This window comes from Stegostoma tigrinum, chromosome 19 (assembly GCF_030684315.1).
Source record: "Stegostoma tigrinum isolate sSteTig4 chromosome 19, sSteTig4.hap1, whole genome shotgun sequence".
NCBI lineage: Eukaryota > Metazoa > Chordata > Chondrichthyes > Orectolobiformes > Stegostomatidae > Stegostoma > Stegostoma tigrinum.
Window position 1 is genome coordinate 33740529 of NC_081372.1, and position 21204 is coordinate 33761732.

Sequence of the window (21204 nt, forward strand, 5' to 3'; positions counted from 1 at the left end):
CCTGCTTCCGCTACCTTCAAAGGTAGGAATTCTCAAAGTCTGTCAAAACTCTGTGAGGTGGGGGGGTGCGGAAAAGAGAACTCCCTGCCCAACCTGTCCTCAAGACCACTCATTCTGGGTAAATCCGATAGACTTCCTTCAAACCAATTCAAACGTTGCTGCATCTTTCTTTAGCAAAGGGCCCAAAAATTGCTCATAGTTATCAAGAGCTAGCTGAAGCATAACTCCCACTTTTTTTATTCGATTCCTCTCCTTATAAGCCATAGCATTCCTTTAGCTGCCTTAATTGCATGCTGTACCTGCATACTAACTACTTGTGATTATACATCACAGCACCAAAATCTCTCTGCAGCTTCAATTTCTGCTGTCGTTCTGCTTCTAAGTAACACTACTTTTTTAACATTCATCCTGTCAAAGTCAACAACTTCACATTTTTCCATGGTACTCTGCATCTACCAGGTTTTGTCCACCTATCCACATCCTTCCACAAAGACTTATTTCTTCTTCATAACATACTTCCCTCCCGACCTTTGTGTCATCTGCAAATTTAAGCACTATATACTCACTCCTCTCATCTAAGTCATTGAGTTAAATTGTAGGAAGTTGAAGCCCCAGCACAGACACCAGCAGAATCCTACTTATCGTTATCCTGTCCGTAAAAGATAGTTTGACTTATAAACTTACTATTTACTCTGGAAAATTGTGAATTTGCTGTGGCTGGTAGATAACTGAGGCTACAGAAGCAATAGAAGCTAAATTTTATTCAATTAATCAAGAGCACACAACAAAACATTCAATTGCTTAATAGTTCTAAAGATAGATGAGGGAACTTGACAGCTGGAGTGGTGCTTTATTTAAAGGAAAGTATGGTTAGAGTGAGCTATGGGAAGGTTAGGAAAGATAGGCTTCTGCTGCCATGTGTTAGAACTTCAGGAGGTGAAGTTCACTGTTTTTGAGGTTTGTAAGTGACTGAAATAATAACGGAGATTTTAAGAGAAAAGTCAAGTTTCTTTCATCCAAGTAATAAGGAAGGTATCGAAATGTTTGTTGCCAAAACCCAAATATCTGCTCATACAATGACAAAAGTTTTCCTTGCAGTTACAAATTATATATGGAAAATATGGTTCACTGTTGAAAATGTCAACTGATCCTTTGCCAGTTCCCTGATGTTGTTTATTCTTTAAAGGATGTATTCCAGAAAGTGCAAATTATTTGACTGTAGATAAAATGTATGGGAAAGAGCAGTGCAGAATTAGTGCAGACTCCTCTGATTAAAAATCTAACATTGTTAATAAATCAAATTACCATGTCATTCTTTAGTTTCTACAAATCTTTCAAAGAAAGGTTAGAAATAACTTGAATTGATTTTACTCCCCATCTATATTATTGTTTAAAGTAACAAAGCAAAATAATCAAATAATGACAACTTCTAGCAGTAAAACTGAACAGCTTCATCAATGTATCCATTCTAATGGCTTTGTATTTTCAAGTGATGTTTATGATTTTAAACATGAATATTCTTTCATGTATTGCAATAAAATATTATGTTTGTATTCAGCGTTTCAAGATGGCAGCAGGACATGGCGACACTGCATCTTGTACACACACAATCATTTTTCCAATGTATTGTTATATACATGCAACAATAAATCTAAATCTAATGTACTTACTGCTACCAGCAAAAGAAAACAAGAATTAAAATGTAATCTTATAGAGACTGATGATTTTCTTCTTTCGAAAAATTTTTTTTGTAAATTTAATGTTCAATGCATTATTCTTCTGTTTTGATAGGATTACCTGACAGACTTGATGACAAATGACAGCATCAATTACTTTAAATTATCCAAGAAGATTTACCCACACAGACCAGTTATGCTGCTGATCAGCCATGCTGCACCCCATGGCCCTGAGGACTCAGCTCCGCAATTTTCCAACCTCTTCCCTAATGCTTCCCAGCACATGTGAGTGTTAAGATTATTATAAATTGTCTTGTAAGCATCCACAAGGTGCAGTACACATTACAGTTTGAGTTTGGCTCTTCAAGCAATTTGCAAATACTCCACTGTTAGATTTATGTTGAGACGGTTTCTCTAATGTGTTTCCTTGAGGAAATGGAGTTAATATAATACTCTGGGTTTGAGTTGCATAGGAAAAAAGACTCCAGGCTCATTAAGAAATTTGGGGATTTACGTCAATTTCTAATAGTGATGCAATGAGGAATTTTGCAAGTCAACATATCCCCCCTTCGATGCAAGAGAGGAACGAATTTTCTTTTTTAGACAGTAATTTCATTCAGAAACCAACCTGTATGGAGAGAATATTGGTATAGATATTAAATTTGGATATATTCCCACCCATTTTCAATAGTAGAATAGCCAACAGAACCATGTCTAGTTTTAGCAAGAATCATTTCATTTGGCTAAGATATTGAAGGGGCCACCAACTTGTGACCAAATGGAGTACAATGTATGAAAATATTAAGTTCTCCACTTTGACAGCAAGATTAAAAAGTCTTGTTATCGAAATGTTCGGAATTCACCCGAGATGCAGTGTGATCTGGGTGTTCTTCTGCATGAACCACTGAAGGTTATTATAGAGATGCAGTGATATTGAATGCAAACTGTGGAAGTTATGCTTCAGTTACAAAGGGAAATGGGGAGATCACATCTGGACCACTCTGTACTGTACTGGCCTCCTTATTTAAAGGAAAATGTAAGTAAATTGGAAGCAGTTCTGAAATACTTTATTTGACTAATGCCGGAAGTAAGGACTGATTTGAAACCTTGACGAAATTGAAACGTACAAGATCTTGGGGGACCTTGACAGGGTGGATATGGAAAGGATGTTTCCCCTTGAATAATTCAGAAATAGGGGTCATTGTTTGAAAATGTGCTGTTGCCAGCTTATGATCATATCAAAGAGAAAATTATAGTGTTATAAATCTATTGTAATGCTCTCCTCAAAATGTAATGAAGAAGAATCTTTCAGTATTTTAAGTTAGATTATTGATCAACAAGGGGATGAAATGTTATTGGATGTAGATTAGAATGCAGAGTAATTAGGTCATCCATAATTTTTGGCAAGAATTTAGCAGGCTTGAGGGATTGAGCGGCGTACTCCCGCTCATAATTCATATGTTCCTATGAATCATGGTTATGATGTTTACAGGAAAGATGGAACAATGTGGAAAAACTGAAAATAGCTGAAGAGTCTAACAGGGTATTGATGACAACTGAAATTTGAGGAGGAAGAAAGTTTGGCCATTAGGGCTGCTGGGTGGAAGAGTTTGACAAGAATGTTAGGTAGGAGACTGACTGCCAACAGCAGAATGTTGAGAGTCTTCATAAGAGCTTTCCTGTTTCCTCTGGCTCGTAAGAATTTCTGCAAAGGGACTTGACCTCAGTGGACTGGCAATACACCTGTTTCCATTTGACTACCAGTTTTCCTGGCCCCAGGGAAATCCATACTGTGACAGCGAATTTTAAATCTCTCTTCAATTATCACAATGAGTTCAGTTTAAATATGTTAAAGAAGTCATCTGTCTCTTCATGATGGGATAAGTGAAAACTATGATGTCTGTTTTAAAAATAGGTATTGGTTGTGTGTACAGCATGATGGAGGAATGTTCCCCATATCCAATTTGTTAAACCACCTCTACTGCCTGTCATGAGATGCGTCAATGAGTATAGTAGACATTACACCCAAGGATATGGCAAGCAAATCATTAACTGAGAGAAAGAAGATTATCCGTGTCCCAGCAATTTGCTTCTGGTTCTGAGCATTTGCACTTACCAATTTTGTGCCAGATTTGTCAACTAACAAAATCCTTTGCCTCCTAGCAGCATCTTAAATAGTTTATATAATGTAGCCTGATTTGAGCTACATTGTGTTTTCAGTATTGTCTGATCAGCTTAGAAATGTCAGTGCAAATAGATGTTTGTGTTAAATCTGCACCCATACGTCAAAATACCATGCCTTCAAGGCAAACAATAAGTTGTCATTTTCATGTCTTAAAAGCTCAGAGTTAACCATGTGCTCCAAATGCACAGGATGCATGGCAACAAAAAAGTTGGCATTGTATTGCTGCTTAAACTGGCCTGAGTATTTATTTGCCGGTAAGAAGTTGGTATTTCAGTGACAGCATAGCCGTGTCATTGCCAATTTGTAGTGTGTACGTGGACACAGTTCGATTTAGTGGGACTGTTCTGCTTTTAATGCTGGCATGTTTTAACACTCATGTTTGTGTTGCGCCAAAAGTGCCTTTGCTTTATCTGAGTGCAGTAGATATTGCACATACCGGCACACAGATTTGTTGAACTTAATACCTGCTGAGGATATGCAGAAAGTAGCGGGTGGTAGGAAGAAGCAGTTTATACTGGCAGGCATCCACTTGTTTCAATCTGCCCCAGTGTTACATCCATCATTTGAGGTGGGCTGTGTTTGTGTTGGTGCCAAGTTGGAATTGATTCAATCACTTTTACTTTCGCTTTCTTCTTTGCTGAATTCTCCTCTGAAGTCATTCAGTTGAAGTGCAATTTTGTGAGCACTACTCACTCTCTAGGAAAGATACAAGTCACCATTGTTCTGAAGCCTAGACATTGTGTTAAGCAAGTTATCCAACAATAGATTAAGAACATGGGCAACATGTGTCAAAAACATTCATATTTTAACTAGGAGTTGCTACATTTTTAAAGATGTGAAAAACTACTAACTAAACACAAAGAAAGAAAGAAGAAATCAAATATTGACCTTCCCAGTGTTTATGGTTTGGCTATTCGATATATTTGCTGGGCTGTTAGGGAAATCCAGCTTTTGGTTCATATTATTGCCAATCCTTCTAAGGACTGATAATATTTCCATGTGAGAAAAAAGACTGGTAAGTTGTAGTCAAAGTATTGAGATAGCAGAGGTCAGCTTGGCTTAAATTCTGTTGTAACCTTTCATGTTGAGTCAAAATTATGGCTAATAATTTCCTGCTATTCCTTCAAAAGCCAAGTTTAAATTTGAGAATAACTGCAGTTGTGAGTAGCCTTGCACAATGTTATTCGTCAAGCTATTCTTAAAATTAAAACAGAAAGTAAATGGAATAGGTTAAAGTTGATTATGAATGATTGATGTTATATTTTTTTAAATATAGAAACAAATTTGAGATTTAATGGATTAACATGATCTTGAAAGAATCTAAAAATAAGCAGCCTTTACCCTTTTCTGTGTAGGTAGCAAGAACCTAATAGCTATTAAACAGGGTGGATTTCTGTGGACTTTCCTTCTGTATTTTAAATAGGGTTTGTCTAACCTGCTGACTGACAGTCACACTCTCACCACTGCATGCACATTGCACGTCAGAGTATCCATAACTTGATCTCTGCTCAATTACTCTGAACTAGAGAGGCTTAACAGGCATTTCCTGCAGATGTGATGTTTCAATATTCCTGTTGACCACACTTCAAACCTACTTCACTCCTAACATTGGTAACAAATAAATATAGAGGAAAAATTGGCAGCAGAAGCACCATGACTTATTTCCAACTTACCATTATCTTTTGAGGTCTAGATAATAATTGGTAAATAGATTTGTCTTGCTGCTGCATTTATTAGTTATTTGCTCCATTTATTTTAGGAGTTGATGGATTAGTTTAATTATAATTTGAGAGAATACTTAACACGTAGCTCAATTTCCTCAATCTCCACTGTTCCTTCCACTCTGGTTGTAATATCACATTGTAACATTTTTCTCGCTCTCTTTCTTTTGCCTGTTTTCTCACTTTTTAAAGTGATCTTTTATTCGTTCCCTCTCCTCACTTTTCCACTTGACCTCATGAAGGTAGACAAGTCTCCAGGACCTGATGGGATCTATCCCAGAATGCTAAGGGAGGCAGGTGAGGGCCTTGTGCAAAATCTTTGTATCCTGTTTCGTCATAGAGGTCCCAGAGGACTAGAAAATTATTGGAGGAGATTATTAAGGATAGAATTTACTTACATTTGGAAAATACAGACTTACTCGTAGTAAGCAGCATGCCTTTGTGCAGGGAAGGTTGTATTTTACAAACTTCATTCAGTTTTTTTGAGAAAGTGACAAAGATGACTGAGAGCAGAGTAGTAGATGTTGTTTATATAGACTTTAACAAGGGCTTTGACAAAATCCCTCATGGCAGGCTGATACAAAAGGTACAGTCACATGGGATTTGTGGTGGGCTGATACGATGGATACAGGACTGGCTTAGTCATTAAAGACTGAGTGTAATGGTGGAAGGGTATTTTTCTGACTGGAGATCTGTGACCATTGTTGGGACCCCTGTTTGTAACATATGTAAATAATTTGGGGGTGGGGGGAATGCAGTTAGTTTGATTAGTAATGTTGTGATTTGGGAAGCTGGGGGTATTGAGGAGGATTGCCAGAGGATACAGCAGCATATAGATAAGCTGGAGACTTGGACGGAGAAATGGTAGATGAGTTTAATCCACAAAAATGCAAGATGATGTATTTTGGAAGATCTAATGCAGGAGGGAAATATACAGCAAAAGGCAGAATCCTTAGTAGCATCAACACTGAAGGATTGAGGCCTACAGGTTCCCGAAAATGGCAACACAAGTGAATAAGATGGCCAAGAAGGCATATGGTATGCTTGCCTTCGTTGGTTGGGACCTAGATAAAAATTGGCAAGTCATGTTGCAGTTACATAAATTTTATTTAGGCCACACTTGGATTATTGTGTACAGTTCAGGTCGCCACATGATCAGAAAGCTGTGGAGGCTTTGGAGATGGTACAGACGCACTTTATCAGGATGTTACCTGGCTTGGAGGGTATTAGTTATGAGAAGCAATTGGACAAACTTGGTTTGTTTTCACTAGAACATCAAAGGATGAAGATGACCTGATAAAAGCTTACAAAATTGAGAGGCATGGATAGTCGGAGTCTTTTTCCCCGGATAGAAATGTCAGTTTCTAGGGGACATAGGTTTACAGTTAAAGGGGGTAAAGTTTATAGAAGATGTGAGAGGGAAGTTGTTTTTTTATTTACAAAAGGTGGTAGGTGACTGGAATGTGCTGCCAGAGGAAGTGCTGGAGGCAGATACAATAACCATGTTTAAGAGGCATCTTAACAGATATATGAATGGGTAGGGAATGAAGGAGTACGGAATGTGTAGAAGCAAAAGGTTTTTAGTTTAGAAAGGTATCATGTGTCAACACAGTCTTCAGAGGCCAAAGGACCTGTTCTTATGCTGTATGGTTGTTGTTCTTTGTCCTGTCTTTCATTTGATTTTAGTATTCTGTCGTACCCCAGTGTTTGTTTTTCTCTCTTTTTTATATAAAAACACATCAATTTAAGGTTTGAAAGTTGGCAACAGTAACAAAAGGGTAAGGAAGGAATTGATTTATTCACACATCTACTGGAATTTTGTGGAAAAAGTAACTAACACAGTCAACGGTGATAATCCAGAAGAAACGTTAATTTGAATTTTCAAAAAGCCTGCGAGCACCAATGTCCCTCATGTAATACTAGTGCAGAAGTTTTGGGCTCAGGGCATAGTTGACATTCTATCCAACTGGACTAAGTGCTAGTTTACCAACGGACAATCGACTTTTTTAAAAAAAAGAACCACTCTTGGTGGTGTGGGCATTGCTGACCATCATTTATTGCCTATCCTTAGTTGAGGAAGTGCAGGCAAACAGCCTTCTTGAATCATTGCAGTCCTTGTGCTGTCGGTTGACACCTCCTCCCACCTCCAAAAGCCAGTAGGAAGGGAATTCCAGGATTCTGACTCGGTGTCGCTGAAGGAACAAGGATATATTTCCAAGTCGGGGTGTTGAGTGGCTAGAAGGGGAACTTGCAGTTGGTATAGTTCTCAAGTATCTGCTGCCCTTTGTTGTTATAGATGGAAGGTGCTTCTCATAACCTTATAGTGAATTTCTGCGGTGCATATTTTAGGTAGTACACTGCACCACCTACACTTGGTGTCAACAGAGTAACTGAATATTTGTAGAAGTGGTGCCAATCAAACTGGCTGCTTTGTCCTGGATGGTGCCAAGCTTCTTGAGCATTGTTGGAGCTGCACCCATCCACGCAAGTGGGGAGTATTCCGTCACAGGCCTGACTTGTGCCTTGTAGATGGTGAACAGGCTTTGGTCAATCAGGTGAGTTTTATGAGCTGCAGTATTCGTAGCCTCTGATCTGCTCTTGTAACCACCGTATTTCTTTGGCAAGTCCAATGAATGAATAGAAAACAGCCTGAAAAGAGAGAGATAATTACAATACTCTACAAGTCCTCTTCTTAAATCCGTGCAGTTTACAGTAGTTGAAAGTGACAATGACAAATGTTTCTGTAATATTCTTATGTTCTTGAAATTCTTTGAGGGTTGATATGGGTAAACAGCTTGTTTTCAGATATGTTGCACAGCACGTGAGATGTGCTGAGTGTTTTATTTTTGGAAGGTAAGCAATTGCAAAGACAAATTTGTGATGCACATATTTGTTTCGAAGAGTAAATATGGGTTCTCTATTTTGAATCAGTAATTATGGAACTTATGTTTGTGGACTTTGAAATTCATATGATGAGCTGAACCTGTTTGCTGTCCAATATTGAGCTAACAACAGCATGACTTGAGGATCAGAAACATTCTGTCCTTGTAAATATGCCCACGTGCTCCAGTTAATGAAACATAAGAACTAGGAGCAGGAGTAGGCCATTCAGCCCTTCGAGCCCACTCCGCCATTCAATAAGATCATGGCTGATCTTTTCGTGGACTCGGATCTACTTAGCCACATTCTCACCATATCCCTTTAATTCCTTTTATTGTTCAAAAAAAATCTACGTTGGCTTTAAAAACATTTACTGAAGTCGTGTCAACTACTTCACCTGGGCAAGGAATTCCATAGATTAACAACCTTCTGTGTAAAGAAGTTCCTTCTCGGTCTTAAATCTGCTCCCTCTAATCTTGAGGCTATGCCCTCTTGTCCTAGCTTCACCTGCCAGTGGGAACATCCTCTCTACTTCTATCTTCTCTATTCCCTTCATAATTTTATAAATTTCTGTAAGATCCCCCCATAATCTTCAGAATTCCAATGAATATAATCCCAATCTGCTCGGTCTGTCCTCATAAGACAACCCCCTCAACTCTGGAATCAACCGAGTGAACGTCCTCTGCACCCCCTCCAGTGGCATCACATCCATCCTCAAGTAAGGAGACCAAAACTGCACACAGTACTCCAGGTGCGGCCTCATCAGCACCTTGTACAGCTGCAACATAACCTCTCTGCTTTTAAACTCAATCCCTTTAGCAATGAAGGACAAAATTCCATTTGCCTTCCCAATTACTTGTTGCACCCGCAGACCAACCTTCTGTGATTCCTGCACAAGGACACCCGGGTCCCTCTGCATAGCAGCATGCTGCAACTTTTTACCATTCAAGTAATAATCCTTTTTACTATTACTCTTACCAAAATGTATGACTTCACATTTATTTACATTGTATTCCATCTGCCAGACCTTTGCCCACTCACTCAATGTATCTGTATTCTTCTATAAAGTTTCACAGTCCTCTGCACGCTTTGTTCTGCCACTCATCTTGGTGTCATCTGCAAGCTTTGACACCCTACACATGGTCCCCAACTCCAAATCATCTATAAAAATTATAAATAATTGCAGTCCCAACACCAATCCCTGAGGCACACCACTAGTCACTGAACATATCTGAAAAGAATTAGTGATATGAAACCAATTATAAATGAACTGGTTTATTTTACTTGGAAACAGAATGAACATCAGAATTTCTTTTGTGAAAGGCCAAACACATTGCATTAGTAGTCCCTGTCACATGGACCTTCGAAAGAGAAAGCCCTCCATTTGCCCTGTTTATTCTATATTCCCAACAGACTGCCTTCTCAAAGGAATTAGCTGAGACACCTCATACCTTTCAGCTCTTTTGACACACAGGTTAGCTGATCTTCTGGGTGATGCCCACGATGTAAAATAAATGTTTGGTAAAAGCTCACTTTTCTGGTGGCTTATTCAGCTGTTCTCTCAACTCATTGTCTTATCATTCAAAATGTGTTCAATAAGACACTGTATATAAGCCTGCTTGATAAGACAAGAGTCCATGGTGCTGAGGTAATGTCTTAATATAATTAATTGAAAGTAGACAGAGGGTTAATGAAAAACATTATTTTAACTAATTGAATGCCACAGGGATAAATGTTGAAAACACAATTACTTGCAATTTTTTGATGGAAGCAAGTATATTGCCAAGTTTGCAGATAATACAGAAATAGATAGGAAGCCAAGAAGTGAGGATTACAAAATGAATCCATATGTATAGGATTATTGAGTGGCAACAACTTGGCAGATGTAACATGAGATAATGCACTTAGAATAGAAGAGCTGAATATGATTATAATGGAGAAAAAGCCCACTGCGCAGAGGGATTTGGTGGTCTTCATGCATGAATCAGAAAAATCTAGCATCCACATTCAAGTAATATACAAGGCAAACAGAGTATTAAAATGGGATAGACTTGTTAAAATTAAACAAGATTCTAGTCAAGCCTTAGCCCCTTAACCAAGGAAAGATATATTGGCATTAGAGGCGATCAGAGAAGGTTCACTAAATTAACTGTGGATATGCAGGGATTTTCTTGTGATAAAAGATTGGTCTCATACTCTGAGTTTAAAGTTCTAAGAGGAGACCTTATCAAAATGCAAGATTATCAGTGAAATTGACAGGATAATGCAGAGAGGAAGTTTCCCTTGTTGGAGAATCTAGGACCAGAGGGTTACCCTTTTGAGACAGGTATGGATAATTTTCTCAGAGGTGAATCAGTGGAATGCCATACTGCGGAGGACTTTTCAGTATATTTACAGCCAAGATAGAAAATTTTAAATCAGTAAGGGAACTGAAGGTTATGGAGATAAGGCAGGAATTTGGAGTTGAGGATTGCCTGATCAGCCATGAACTCGTTGAATGGTGAGGCAAACTTAATGGGCTACATAACCAACTGCTCTTGCATCCTGTGGCCTCACAGTCTTTGTGATCTTAATTAACGCCCCTGAAATGAATTGTTTCTTACCAGGAAATAACATTTGGTAAACTGATTTGACTTTATATGAGTAACAAATGGGCTACAATTTACTGTAACAGCTAGAAATACAGCCCTTGCCCTTTGGAATTCCATAAGCTTCTTCTATACAGTAAGCTACTGCAAAAGTAGTACTGAAAAGGTACAATACCCTCTAAAGGGCACCTGGGACCTTTCTTAAGAGGGCAAGAACTTCATTTTTTTTCCCTAATTGATCAGATTGGAGAGTTTTTAATGAGCAGCTCCAGGTCTGATCGAGGACTGTAAATTAGAATGGTGAATTGAATGTTAGATCAGTAAAAAACAAATGAACAGGTAAGATTGGATTGAAAAATGTTACTTAAATAAGTATTTATTTTCTTCCTTCAAACCCACAACAATTAAAAATTGAAAGAAAGAATGGCACTTAAAACTAATAAAATTTAATTTTGAATGTCAGCGGTTGTTTGACCACAGTTAAGAGATCCAGCCATTAAAAAGGGCACTTGCCTGAAATAGATAAGCCTTAATATTCTGTGGTGAGTTTCGCCTCTGCTTGTTAAATACATTTGAATGAGGAGTCAGTTTCAATCAACCTCCAGGAGTCTCTAGCTTCTGGATTTTGCAGTTAAATGCACATCTGTACTTGCTCAAAGTTGCTAATTTATTTGTGCAGAAATAATAGTGTTATTAGCATTGATGCTACTTTTACAGTTAGTTCAGTGCTGGGATTGTAGCTATACAATATACAATAAAAAGTTGTGTGAAGGAATTGAATGCAATATTTCCAAATTTTGCAGATGTGACTAAGCTGGGTGGCAATGTGTGCTGTGAGGAGGATGCTAAGAGACTGCAGGGTGACTTGGAAACGCTGGCTGAGTGGGCGAATATTTGGCAATTGGTCACAAAAACAGGAAGGCAGAATATTATATGAATGGTGGCAATTTAGGAAAAGATAAGGTGCATCAAGACCTGGGTATCATGCTGAAATTATTGTCAGGCAGTTGTTAGTAAAAACGAAAAAGCATCTTTCAAGACATTGGATTACAAGTTATCAAAGTTATATTGACATTGCATGCTCAGATCAATGGTGAGGCCAAATGAACTCATTTTAATGGAGAAAAACTGACAGGAGGCATGTTTGATCCAGATCTTCATAATGAAGGCTACAGAGAAGAGTAAATTCAACAAGCTGTTTCTTTTCAACCATGAGCATGGGTCTAGAGTACAAAGAAGGAAAATTCACAACATGTCGAGCAGTTATTCAGAAATCATCATTTCCTTCTGCCCCTGCAAGATAGTTGTTCAAAAGCAGTCCCTGGAGAGAGGTGACAATTTGGTGTAAATGGACACCTTTATAAGAAACTGGATCAGTATAATTTAAGTGAAAATTTTGAGTGCTAGATATCAACAATACTCAGAGATTTTCTTCCAGGAAGGTGGAAAAGAAATGCAGCTTCATCAAAGCAGCATTTCAACAATGAGTGTGGAAGAGATTCTATCCTGAAATAATTAGATATTGACTTTGGATGGAGAAGTATTGATAGACATGTGTCCTTTCTCCTCTTAGGTTTTCTTGTACTTTCTTCATTTCAAAACTTACTGTTAGAATAACCTTAATGCAGTTTCATTTGTTCAGAATATCTTTGTTAATATCCTTTGATGTTATAATGACATGTATTGATCTTGCCGTCCTGTGTGCCAGAAACCTGAGTTAATTTTCAATAAGCCATCAAATAGATGTTACATTTTGTTCTCCTGTTATGTTCTATCACTACAATTGGTCATGTCCTTGCACATCATTGAATGTTTCACAAATACACAGATTCACAAATATCAATATTCAGAATGGAGAATTCTGTATCCAGATACAATTACAGCTGTCTTCTGTATCTGTTCTACCTCAGTACGCCTCTAAATACCTTTTGATAATCTAAATTTCTCTACCTATCTCACTAGCTATTTCACTATCTCATTTATGTATTTCACTATCTAACTTAATTATTTAACTATTTCTCACTATCTGTCTCTCTATATGTAAGTACTTCTCTGAATTCAACAGCAGCTATTATAACTGTCAGTTTCTGTCTATGTATGTTCATTCTTAATGTCTACATGGCAGAGCTGGAAAAACTGATCTAAAGAAATCAAAAAATTATGCTTAATTTAGCCTGTAATTTTCTGGTTTAGGGATTGATTTTAACCCCATCTTCAAAAGTAAAACTGAACCAGACAAGTGTCCAACATGACAGCAAAGCAAGTCAACTCATTTCCTACAACCAGCCACCCATAATCCCATCCAGAACCATCTTAATTTGCCCAAATTTAAGTAGAGGAAGATCGGCTGTCCCAGAGGAGCTGGCATGTAATTTAAGTGGACATTGTGCTTCCAACTCAACAGCTATATCCTGGCTAAGTTCATCACCCTTGTTAGCTTTAGGCTGCAGACAGATGAAATCTCCTAGACCGTCTGTACCACCAATTTCCTCTCCTGTGTTAACATCGAGACTGGTCTTAAGCTGGATTGTTGATTCTGTATACAGGGATTAATTAGTGACCACATAAAAATTCATGGGCGAATTAGTAATAGATAGGATGGCTTTGTGAAAGGCAAGTCATGGAAGATTAGTGTTGACATTTTTTGGTAGCATATTCCATAGAAAGTACATGGAGGTGATTCAGTTGATGTGAGAAATATGCATTTTCAGAAGGCACATAAAACAAGTTGAAAATTGAAACATATGGTGTGAAAGAGAATGTAACTATATAAAGTGAGTGAATGCTAGAGCGCAGATATCACTGTAGGATTAAATGAATGTATTTGAATTGACAGGATGTAAATAGTGGTACCCCATTGAGATCTGTGCTAAAACCTCTGTTCTCTCTATTTATATAAATAATTTAGGCATAGGCACAAGTTTTATGATGACACAAAATTAGTTGTCATGGCAAACTGAAGAAATACTGCAAGCAAATGCAGAATGGCATGAACATGTTTGCAGAGTGGGCAGTGCACACAATTTAATGAAATATGTATCATTAGATTTTGATAAAAGAGCAGTGAGTGGGGGATAATTCTAAATGTTAAGTATGTGAAGAGAGCAGAGAAACAAAAATCTCATCCGCACATACAGTGATATTAAAAATTAGTGTCATAAACGTAATCAAAAATGCAAAGAATCTAATATCACTCTAAATCCAATTTATAGAATTCTTTAAGATTAATTGTGTTTTTAAAATTACATTTGCAGTACCCCCAGCTATAATTATGCACCCAATCCAGACAAGCACTGGATCATGAGATATACTGGTCCAATGAAACCTATCCACATGGAATTCACTAATATGCTACAGAGGAAGCGCCTGCAGACTTTAATGTCAGTGGATGAATCGATGGAAAAGGTATGTTTTGGTGAAATTGTAAATGCATTAATATTGAAACATTTTGATTTTTCTTGAACATACAGGTATCCTGAAAATTTCCAACTCAAATTACATTAGATATTTAACTGCCCTCAAACAAGCACTGTCACTGCTATGACACAGGCAAATTGTTCACACATGTAAGAAAGAAAGAGCATTCCTATAAATATTTTGCAAAATTGGATCAAGTGATCCATCATGTCACATTTCTTACCCCTGCCCCACCTTTGGGATCATCTGCTTGCCACCCAGCATTCCATCCCATGAATGAATCACTCTGCAGAAGATGAGAATCTTCAAAACCAGAAGTTTTATTTATTTGGTATCATTTTACATCAATAGGTACATTAGGAACGTAGATAGCAGGAACTGTTGATGCTAGAGAATCTGAGATAACAACGTGTAGAGTTGGGTGAACACAACAAACCAAGCAGCGTCAGAGGGACAGGAAAGCTGACGTTTCAGGCCTGAACCCTTCTTCAGAAAGGGCTCCGACCAAAAACATAAGCTTTCCTGCTCCTCTGCTGCTTGGCCTGATGTGTTCATCCAGCTCTATACCTTGTTATCTTACATTAGGAACATGGTTTCCTTTTGACTTTAGTAATTAAGCAGTGCAAGTTTATTTAAATCTATACTCCCATTAAATGTTTTACATGAATATTCTTTGAAATGATTGTTATATTGCAAAATAAGAGTCCAGCATTGAATAGTACTGCTTGGACAAATCATTCCAACAGGAGACTCTGTGGATAAATTATATACATTCATAGCATACTGCACAGTTGTTACCTCTTTAACAAGTATCACCACAGGATAAGCAATTTTTTTTTCACAAAGTATCGCAAGTCCTATTCCCACTGTGACACATTTGCATGAAGTAGAACGAGAATGATAAAATCATTGTTGGCATTATTCTGTGAGAGAATGACGAACTGATCTCTTTGCTGTCTGGAAGAGCAGATCGGGTGACGGCAAACGTGACATCAGCCCCAATCACACTTCTATTTTATGAAGCATTGATCTTCCAAGCTAAGGGAAAATGATAACATTACAGTTGCCAGTGCAATCGCGAGCAAAAAAATGTACAGCGATCCCTGTAGTACAGGAAAAATGGTCTAGGCCCGAAAACGTCAGCCTTTCTGCTCCTCTGATGCTGCTTGGCCTGCAGTGTTCATCCAGCTCCATACCTTGTTATCAGAGATCCCTGTACAGTGGATTTGGCAATGTAAAGACCAGCTTACCTGAACTGTCTGAGGCAAACCCCTGATTATTTCGCAATATTATTGGCTCACACTGAGGGAATGTGAGAAATAGCCGCTGCTGCAAGATTCTCATTCCTGCCTCAGTTTAACAGTCAGAAAGAAGCTCCAGCTGATATCATGTGGCTGTCCTGACTCAAAAGATGTGACAAATGCTTTGCACCTGAAACAGAGACAGCCTGTTCAATACAGCTGCTGATTGACCTGCTGCATGCATCTAACTTTTCTGTATTTGTTTTACAACTTAATTGATTAGCAACTATATTTGGAAACTCAATGTAATAATTAGATTCTTTGATATACTCTGCTTGCTGAGCTTGCCCATCTGTGCTGCCAATATAACTTATTTTAACAGGTGAATTGCTCCATTAGAAATCACCTTAATTGGGGAATTTAAAAAAAAATCTCTGAGGTTCTCAAGGTAGTAACCCTCTATCTGAGCTAAGAGACCTGGGTTCAAATCCCATCTGCTCCAAAGGTGTGTAATAACATCTCTGAACACGTTGATTAGAATTTTTTTTAAACTGTGGAATTATACTTTTGTAAATGTTTCGTCAAGAAAATATCTTTTTTGCTTGAAAATAGACAACAGCTTTCTATGAAACAAGCTTACATAAGAAGTAGTCAAGAATTCTGACCTAAAGAAAGGATAGGTGTTAAACTGTCCTAAAATTATTCCGTGGATCATCACATATGCTTGATTAACTAATATCTGTTGATTACAATGCAGGCAGCTGCCATCCTTGTACTGCTTGTAATACTTCAGTCATTTCAGCATCAAACTAGTGCTAACCATGTTACTGTTTAATCAAATATATCAGCAGCAATATCATGAGTGGCTAACAACAAATTCACATTGTGAGCCATTAGCTTGAATACTGACATTGCATATTTTTGAGTATGGTTAATTGTGAGATCTGCATACAGCAAGACACTGGTTACAAGTGATCTGCAGATGGAGCAGGGCACACTGACAGCATAGGTGACAGTTCCCTGGATGGCGAGGTTCTGCTGTACAGAATTCAGCTGAGCAGCCTGCAGTAAAAGGCTAGTGGGTATGCACAATTAAATAATTGGTACTTTGGGAAGCCTGTCAGAGCCTGTAGTCATTAATGAGGAGTATGGAGGAGTTCAGCACCAATTGCCACAAGGTTTTGCAGAGAACCTGGAGCCCATCCTTCCATTGTAGATGTGGTAGCCAACTCGATTCACATAGTTGCAGACCCGACTGTGAAGCAGTGTATGATGGCTGATTTGGGACCTTTCATTGAAACACAACCTGGGCTAGTCAACATCCTAATGTTGCAGTGCATGGCCACTTGCTGTCACTGCAGGCTTAGATTGCTGCCATCATGGCTGTGAATTACACTGTGCAAAAGGATTTTCAGCATCACAGCAGAGTAGTTAATTCTACAGTAACTAGGCTTGTTGAGGTATGACCTCTGGGATAGTAATTCCTTAGAGCACAAACCTGATTTCCTCATCAAGAAATCAGAATTCATCCTCCATGCTTGCTACTTTGCCAGTGCCTCTGTTGCTGCCTGTCAGCCAGTTAGCCCAAACTGTTCTTGCTCATGCTGATATGGTGCAGTGTGCAGCCACGTCTTCTGAGGCTATGACCTCTTATCATTAATCGCAAAGGACACTGCATAAGAATAATAGAAACAGCAAAGATGCACAGAAGACAGGCTGTAAGAAAGTGCTCAAAAGTGAATAATTGGCTTTTGTCTGCATTTGTAGCCTTCCTATATAATGCGGTACAGAAACGTGCATTAACTCTAGCTATGTCCTATTTACATTTAATATAGTTCTAGCATAATCTCAATCCTCTTGTTGTTAACTGAAGTATAGAGTATAGGAAAGAATTTCATAAATGCCTCCTTTACCCATCATATCTGCCTGGCTTGTTAATTTCTGGAATCTCTGTGCAAGTTTGGCACGGTCTCTGTTATTTGAGGCTTAGTAGTCACTGTCTGCAAAAGGATATGCATACAGTCATTGACATCCTTCAACCTATGGACATGTGCGATCCTGGTGAAGTTACACACTCACTCGGTCCACTTGGCAAATAGCAATGAAATTTAGTTAGCCCTCGTTAAGAAGAGACCCTCAGTCACTTCACTTATGCATTTGCTGACAACACACTTTGAATTGTTACAAATATCTCCAAATCCTCAGTGTCAGGACTCAGACATGCACATATTCTTGTCCATGGTCACCTTTACAGTCACCAGCAATGTCATTCTTGTTGTGCCTTATGGCAGCAGCAAATAGAAAATTTCACTTGGGACATTCAAAATGACACTTCACAGATGGTTCCTCACTGGTGGTGAAGTAGAAAAACTACTAACCGACTCTGAGAGCCATTTCCTTCCTTCCTCTCTGCTTGGCCTCCAATCATTCTCTAAGTCATGCTACAAACTAAGGGGAAATGCCTATTTGTGTGTCCATTGTCTGGGAGCAACAGGCTTATACAGAAATCTTGGTCATTAAAAATTGTCTTAAGAACCTGTCTTGCAATTTACTTGGATTTTGGAGTCATAGAAAGTACCAAACACATGTAGAATCAAACAACAACCAGAATAAATCATTCAGCCACTAAGCTTAATGCAATCTCTAATAAGCACAGGTGGGAGTTGTTTCCTATTGCCGAATGTGTGGTCAGATTGTACAAGGTTAAGAGAGGATATGAATTGGAATACAAGAGTTGGTGTCAGATCAACATCACTCAGAATCCATCTACTGATTGCACTTCTGGAACTGTTAGGTGCATTGTGCTAATGTCCCCACCTCTCAAAGGTGCAGATGGACCTGGCTGAAATTTTGAAATTCTAAAGCATTCATAACACTTATTAAAAACCGGAACAAGTAAACCTAATTTATCACTCTCAAGACTTGTTCCTGACAGGAAATTATTGCTTTGGGTTTTTTTTAATGACTTAGAGCCCAGAAGGTAGGAGAAAGTTTCTGGAGCCACAGAATCAGTGTGATAAGGAATTAGAAGTTGTGCTGAGGGGTTTCATCGCAGTGACTGAAAGCATGGTGGAGTCTGTTTCCAACATGTGTGGTATCATATTGCCCTCTGCATTATATTTTTGTGATAATGGCAACTCCAACAGAATTCCTCACAACAGAATTGCACATTTAAACAAATTTTAGCTTTGATGGAAGCCCAAGTCATTGTCACACAGAGTTTGGGTTCAAACCATCAGCTTGGAGAGGCAGATCTCCCCTTTGGACAGCTTGGTGGAGCAAGTAGGTAGGGCTTCCCATGAGGTTGTACATTTTCTGCTGTATTCCCTTTCTTAATTCAGTGATAAACTCTAATTCCATCCAGTGGCAGTTATGCAATGTGATTGCCATTTTCCAATGCCTCTCATTGTGTCTGCATATTTGTTCCATCACCACGGCATCAATTAGTATCCAACGCAGTGCCAGAATGTCAGCTGGACCTGAATTTCTCACCACAATTCCAAGTGCGGCAGTCTGCAGTCAGGCCCTGTGGGACCTGAGTATCCAAGAATCACCAACTATGATTGTCTCAAAGGTCCACCAAAGGAGCAACCATCTACTCGTCAGAAACCATTGAGGGAGCATTTTGGGGGGGTAGGGTGAAGAAATGTTCCGTTTATGAAAAGCCCTGTAGATTAAGCAGTTGGGTATCAAGAGATATTAATTCAATCTTACATCACTTTTTTTCACATTTGGAAATTTGTTGCTTCGTTTCTCTATATTGCAGTTGGTTGGTCTGCAATGGCAGACTCTCACTGATGAATTTAATACAAAAAGAAGGGAACGGTGTAGGATTATAACACAAGAACTGTACATGTAGCAGGGCTTCTTGTGCTGTTTAGGTAAGTTGAGTAAGTTAATCGAAGTGCTAATGTATCAGTTGTTTCCGGCTCTCTGTTGTTAACACAGATCAATCTAGTATAGTCAAAATATAACATTGTATTTGAAGGGAAATCGAGATTACATTTAAGCAGAGTAACAATAAGTACAGGTAGTAGTACCCACAATTAGATGGTGTAGATTCTCACTACATTTTAATTTTTCACTAACTTAAGTTTTACATTGATTTTTCAGCTCTATAACATGCTTGTTGAAACAGGAGAAGTGGACAATACATATATCATTTACACAGCAGACCATGGCTATCACATCGGACAGTTCGGGCTAGTGAAAGGAAAATCGATGCCCTATGAGATTGATATCCGAGTGCCATTTTTCATGCGGGGTCCCAATGTGGAACCAGGATCAATGTAAGATGATCTATAATCAAATCTGAATTGAATATAGTATAGCAATTCCAGAAGCCAAAGACCATTAGGTGGATAGTAGCAGTAATTTCATGTTCACTCTTGAACTACCGTTTTAGGTATTTTCCAATTGACCCGTTCAAATGTGAAACTGGGCCTCCTGGCCTTGAGATAGGGATACTACCACTACATCACAACAGTCCTAGAAGGTCCATTTTATTTGCATCAACCAACTGAATGAGCAGTAAATTCTGACCCAGCCAGCAATGACCACAACCCCAAAAGAATATTTCTTTTGAGGGGAAGAAGAGGTATTTCTATACATAGCCTAAGTTAACAAACAGTCCATCAGAATTCCAAGAAAACGTTGGTTTGCCAGACATAGTTTTTCTACATTTCCAATTTGACGTCAAGACCTCATCTGAGTTTCCAAGTTTCGGGTGGATGTTTAAGTTGGCATGTGACTCTAAAATAGAGTAGGGTAAATAAAGCAGTGTTTCAAAATAAAACTGACGCATTGATCATTCACCTGAGCTTTTTGTGATATGTGTCAAAATGCTGCTATGTTTGTCTAAACAACAGACCCTGTACTACAGTATAATTATTTAAATGAGAAGCATGGAAATGGTAAAATGATAGGAAATGATAATCTTTGTTTGAATTCTCATTACAGTGTCACATAAATCACAAAACAGGTATTCTAATAATTGCCTGAAGTGAATTCATTGTGATCTCATTGACTTGAAAATGTTTTACCAGCTATATTCTTTTCATTTTTTGCCAAATGTTAATGACAAGTTTAGTTGACTTTTCTTTGGCCTTGACCATTAAGAAAGGTAGGAATTGCTAGACATTTAAAAAGCTGCGGTTCATCTATTGCATAGTGCAATAATTAAGTACAAAGGTGGAATGCTGATTTTCTGTTCAGCCCCAAAGTTTAGTAATGGTGCAATTTGATGATAATTAGAAATTAAATCAAAACTACAATTCATATGTCTTACTGTGACTGGATTATTAAAAACTTGCTGTTGTTCTAGTCATTCTAACGCGGGGTAGATAGATTAAAAATAGGCACATACCCTTCAGTTTAAAGATTACGTCTAATGAGTGAGCTGTTGAGCCAATCCCATACAGAATATCAATTTTAAACAATTTCTTTTTCATATAATATGGAATTACTTGTTTTAATAAGGCAAATTGCTGAAGAGCT

General features: G+C 38.2%; 1 protein-coding gene across 9 annotated transcripts in view; it reads left to right on the forward strand.

Moving 5' to 3' along the window:
- The window catches only part of LOC125461299 (extracellular sulfatase Sulf-2-like), a 299570-nt gene that overhangs the window by 228188 nt on the left and 50178 nt on the right, over nucleotides 1–21204 (forward strand). For all 9 annotated transcript variants that reach the window (XM_048549894.2, XM_048549900.2, XM_048549899.2 and 6 more), the window contains 3 exons: nucleotides 1792–1961; nucleotides 14305–14455; nucleotides 19822–19997. In XM_048549894.2, coding sequence (XP_048405851.1) covers nucleotides 1792–1961; nucleotides 14305–14455; nucleotides 19822–19997 — 497 coding nt within the window. The remainder of the gene's footprint in view (nucleotides 1–1791; nucleotides 1962–14304; nucleotides 14456–19821; nucleotides 19998–21204) is intronic.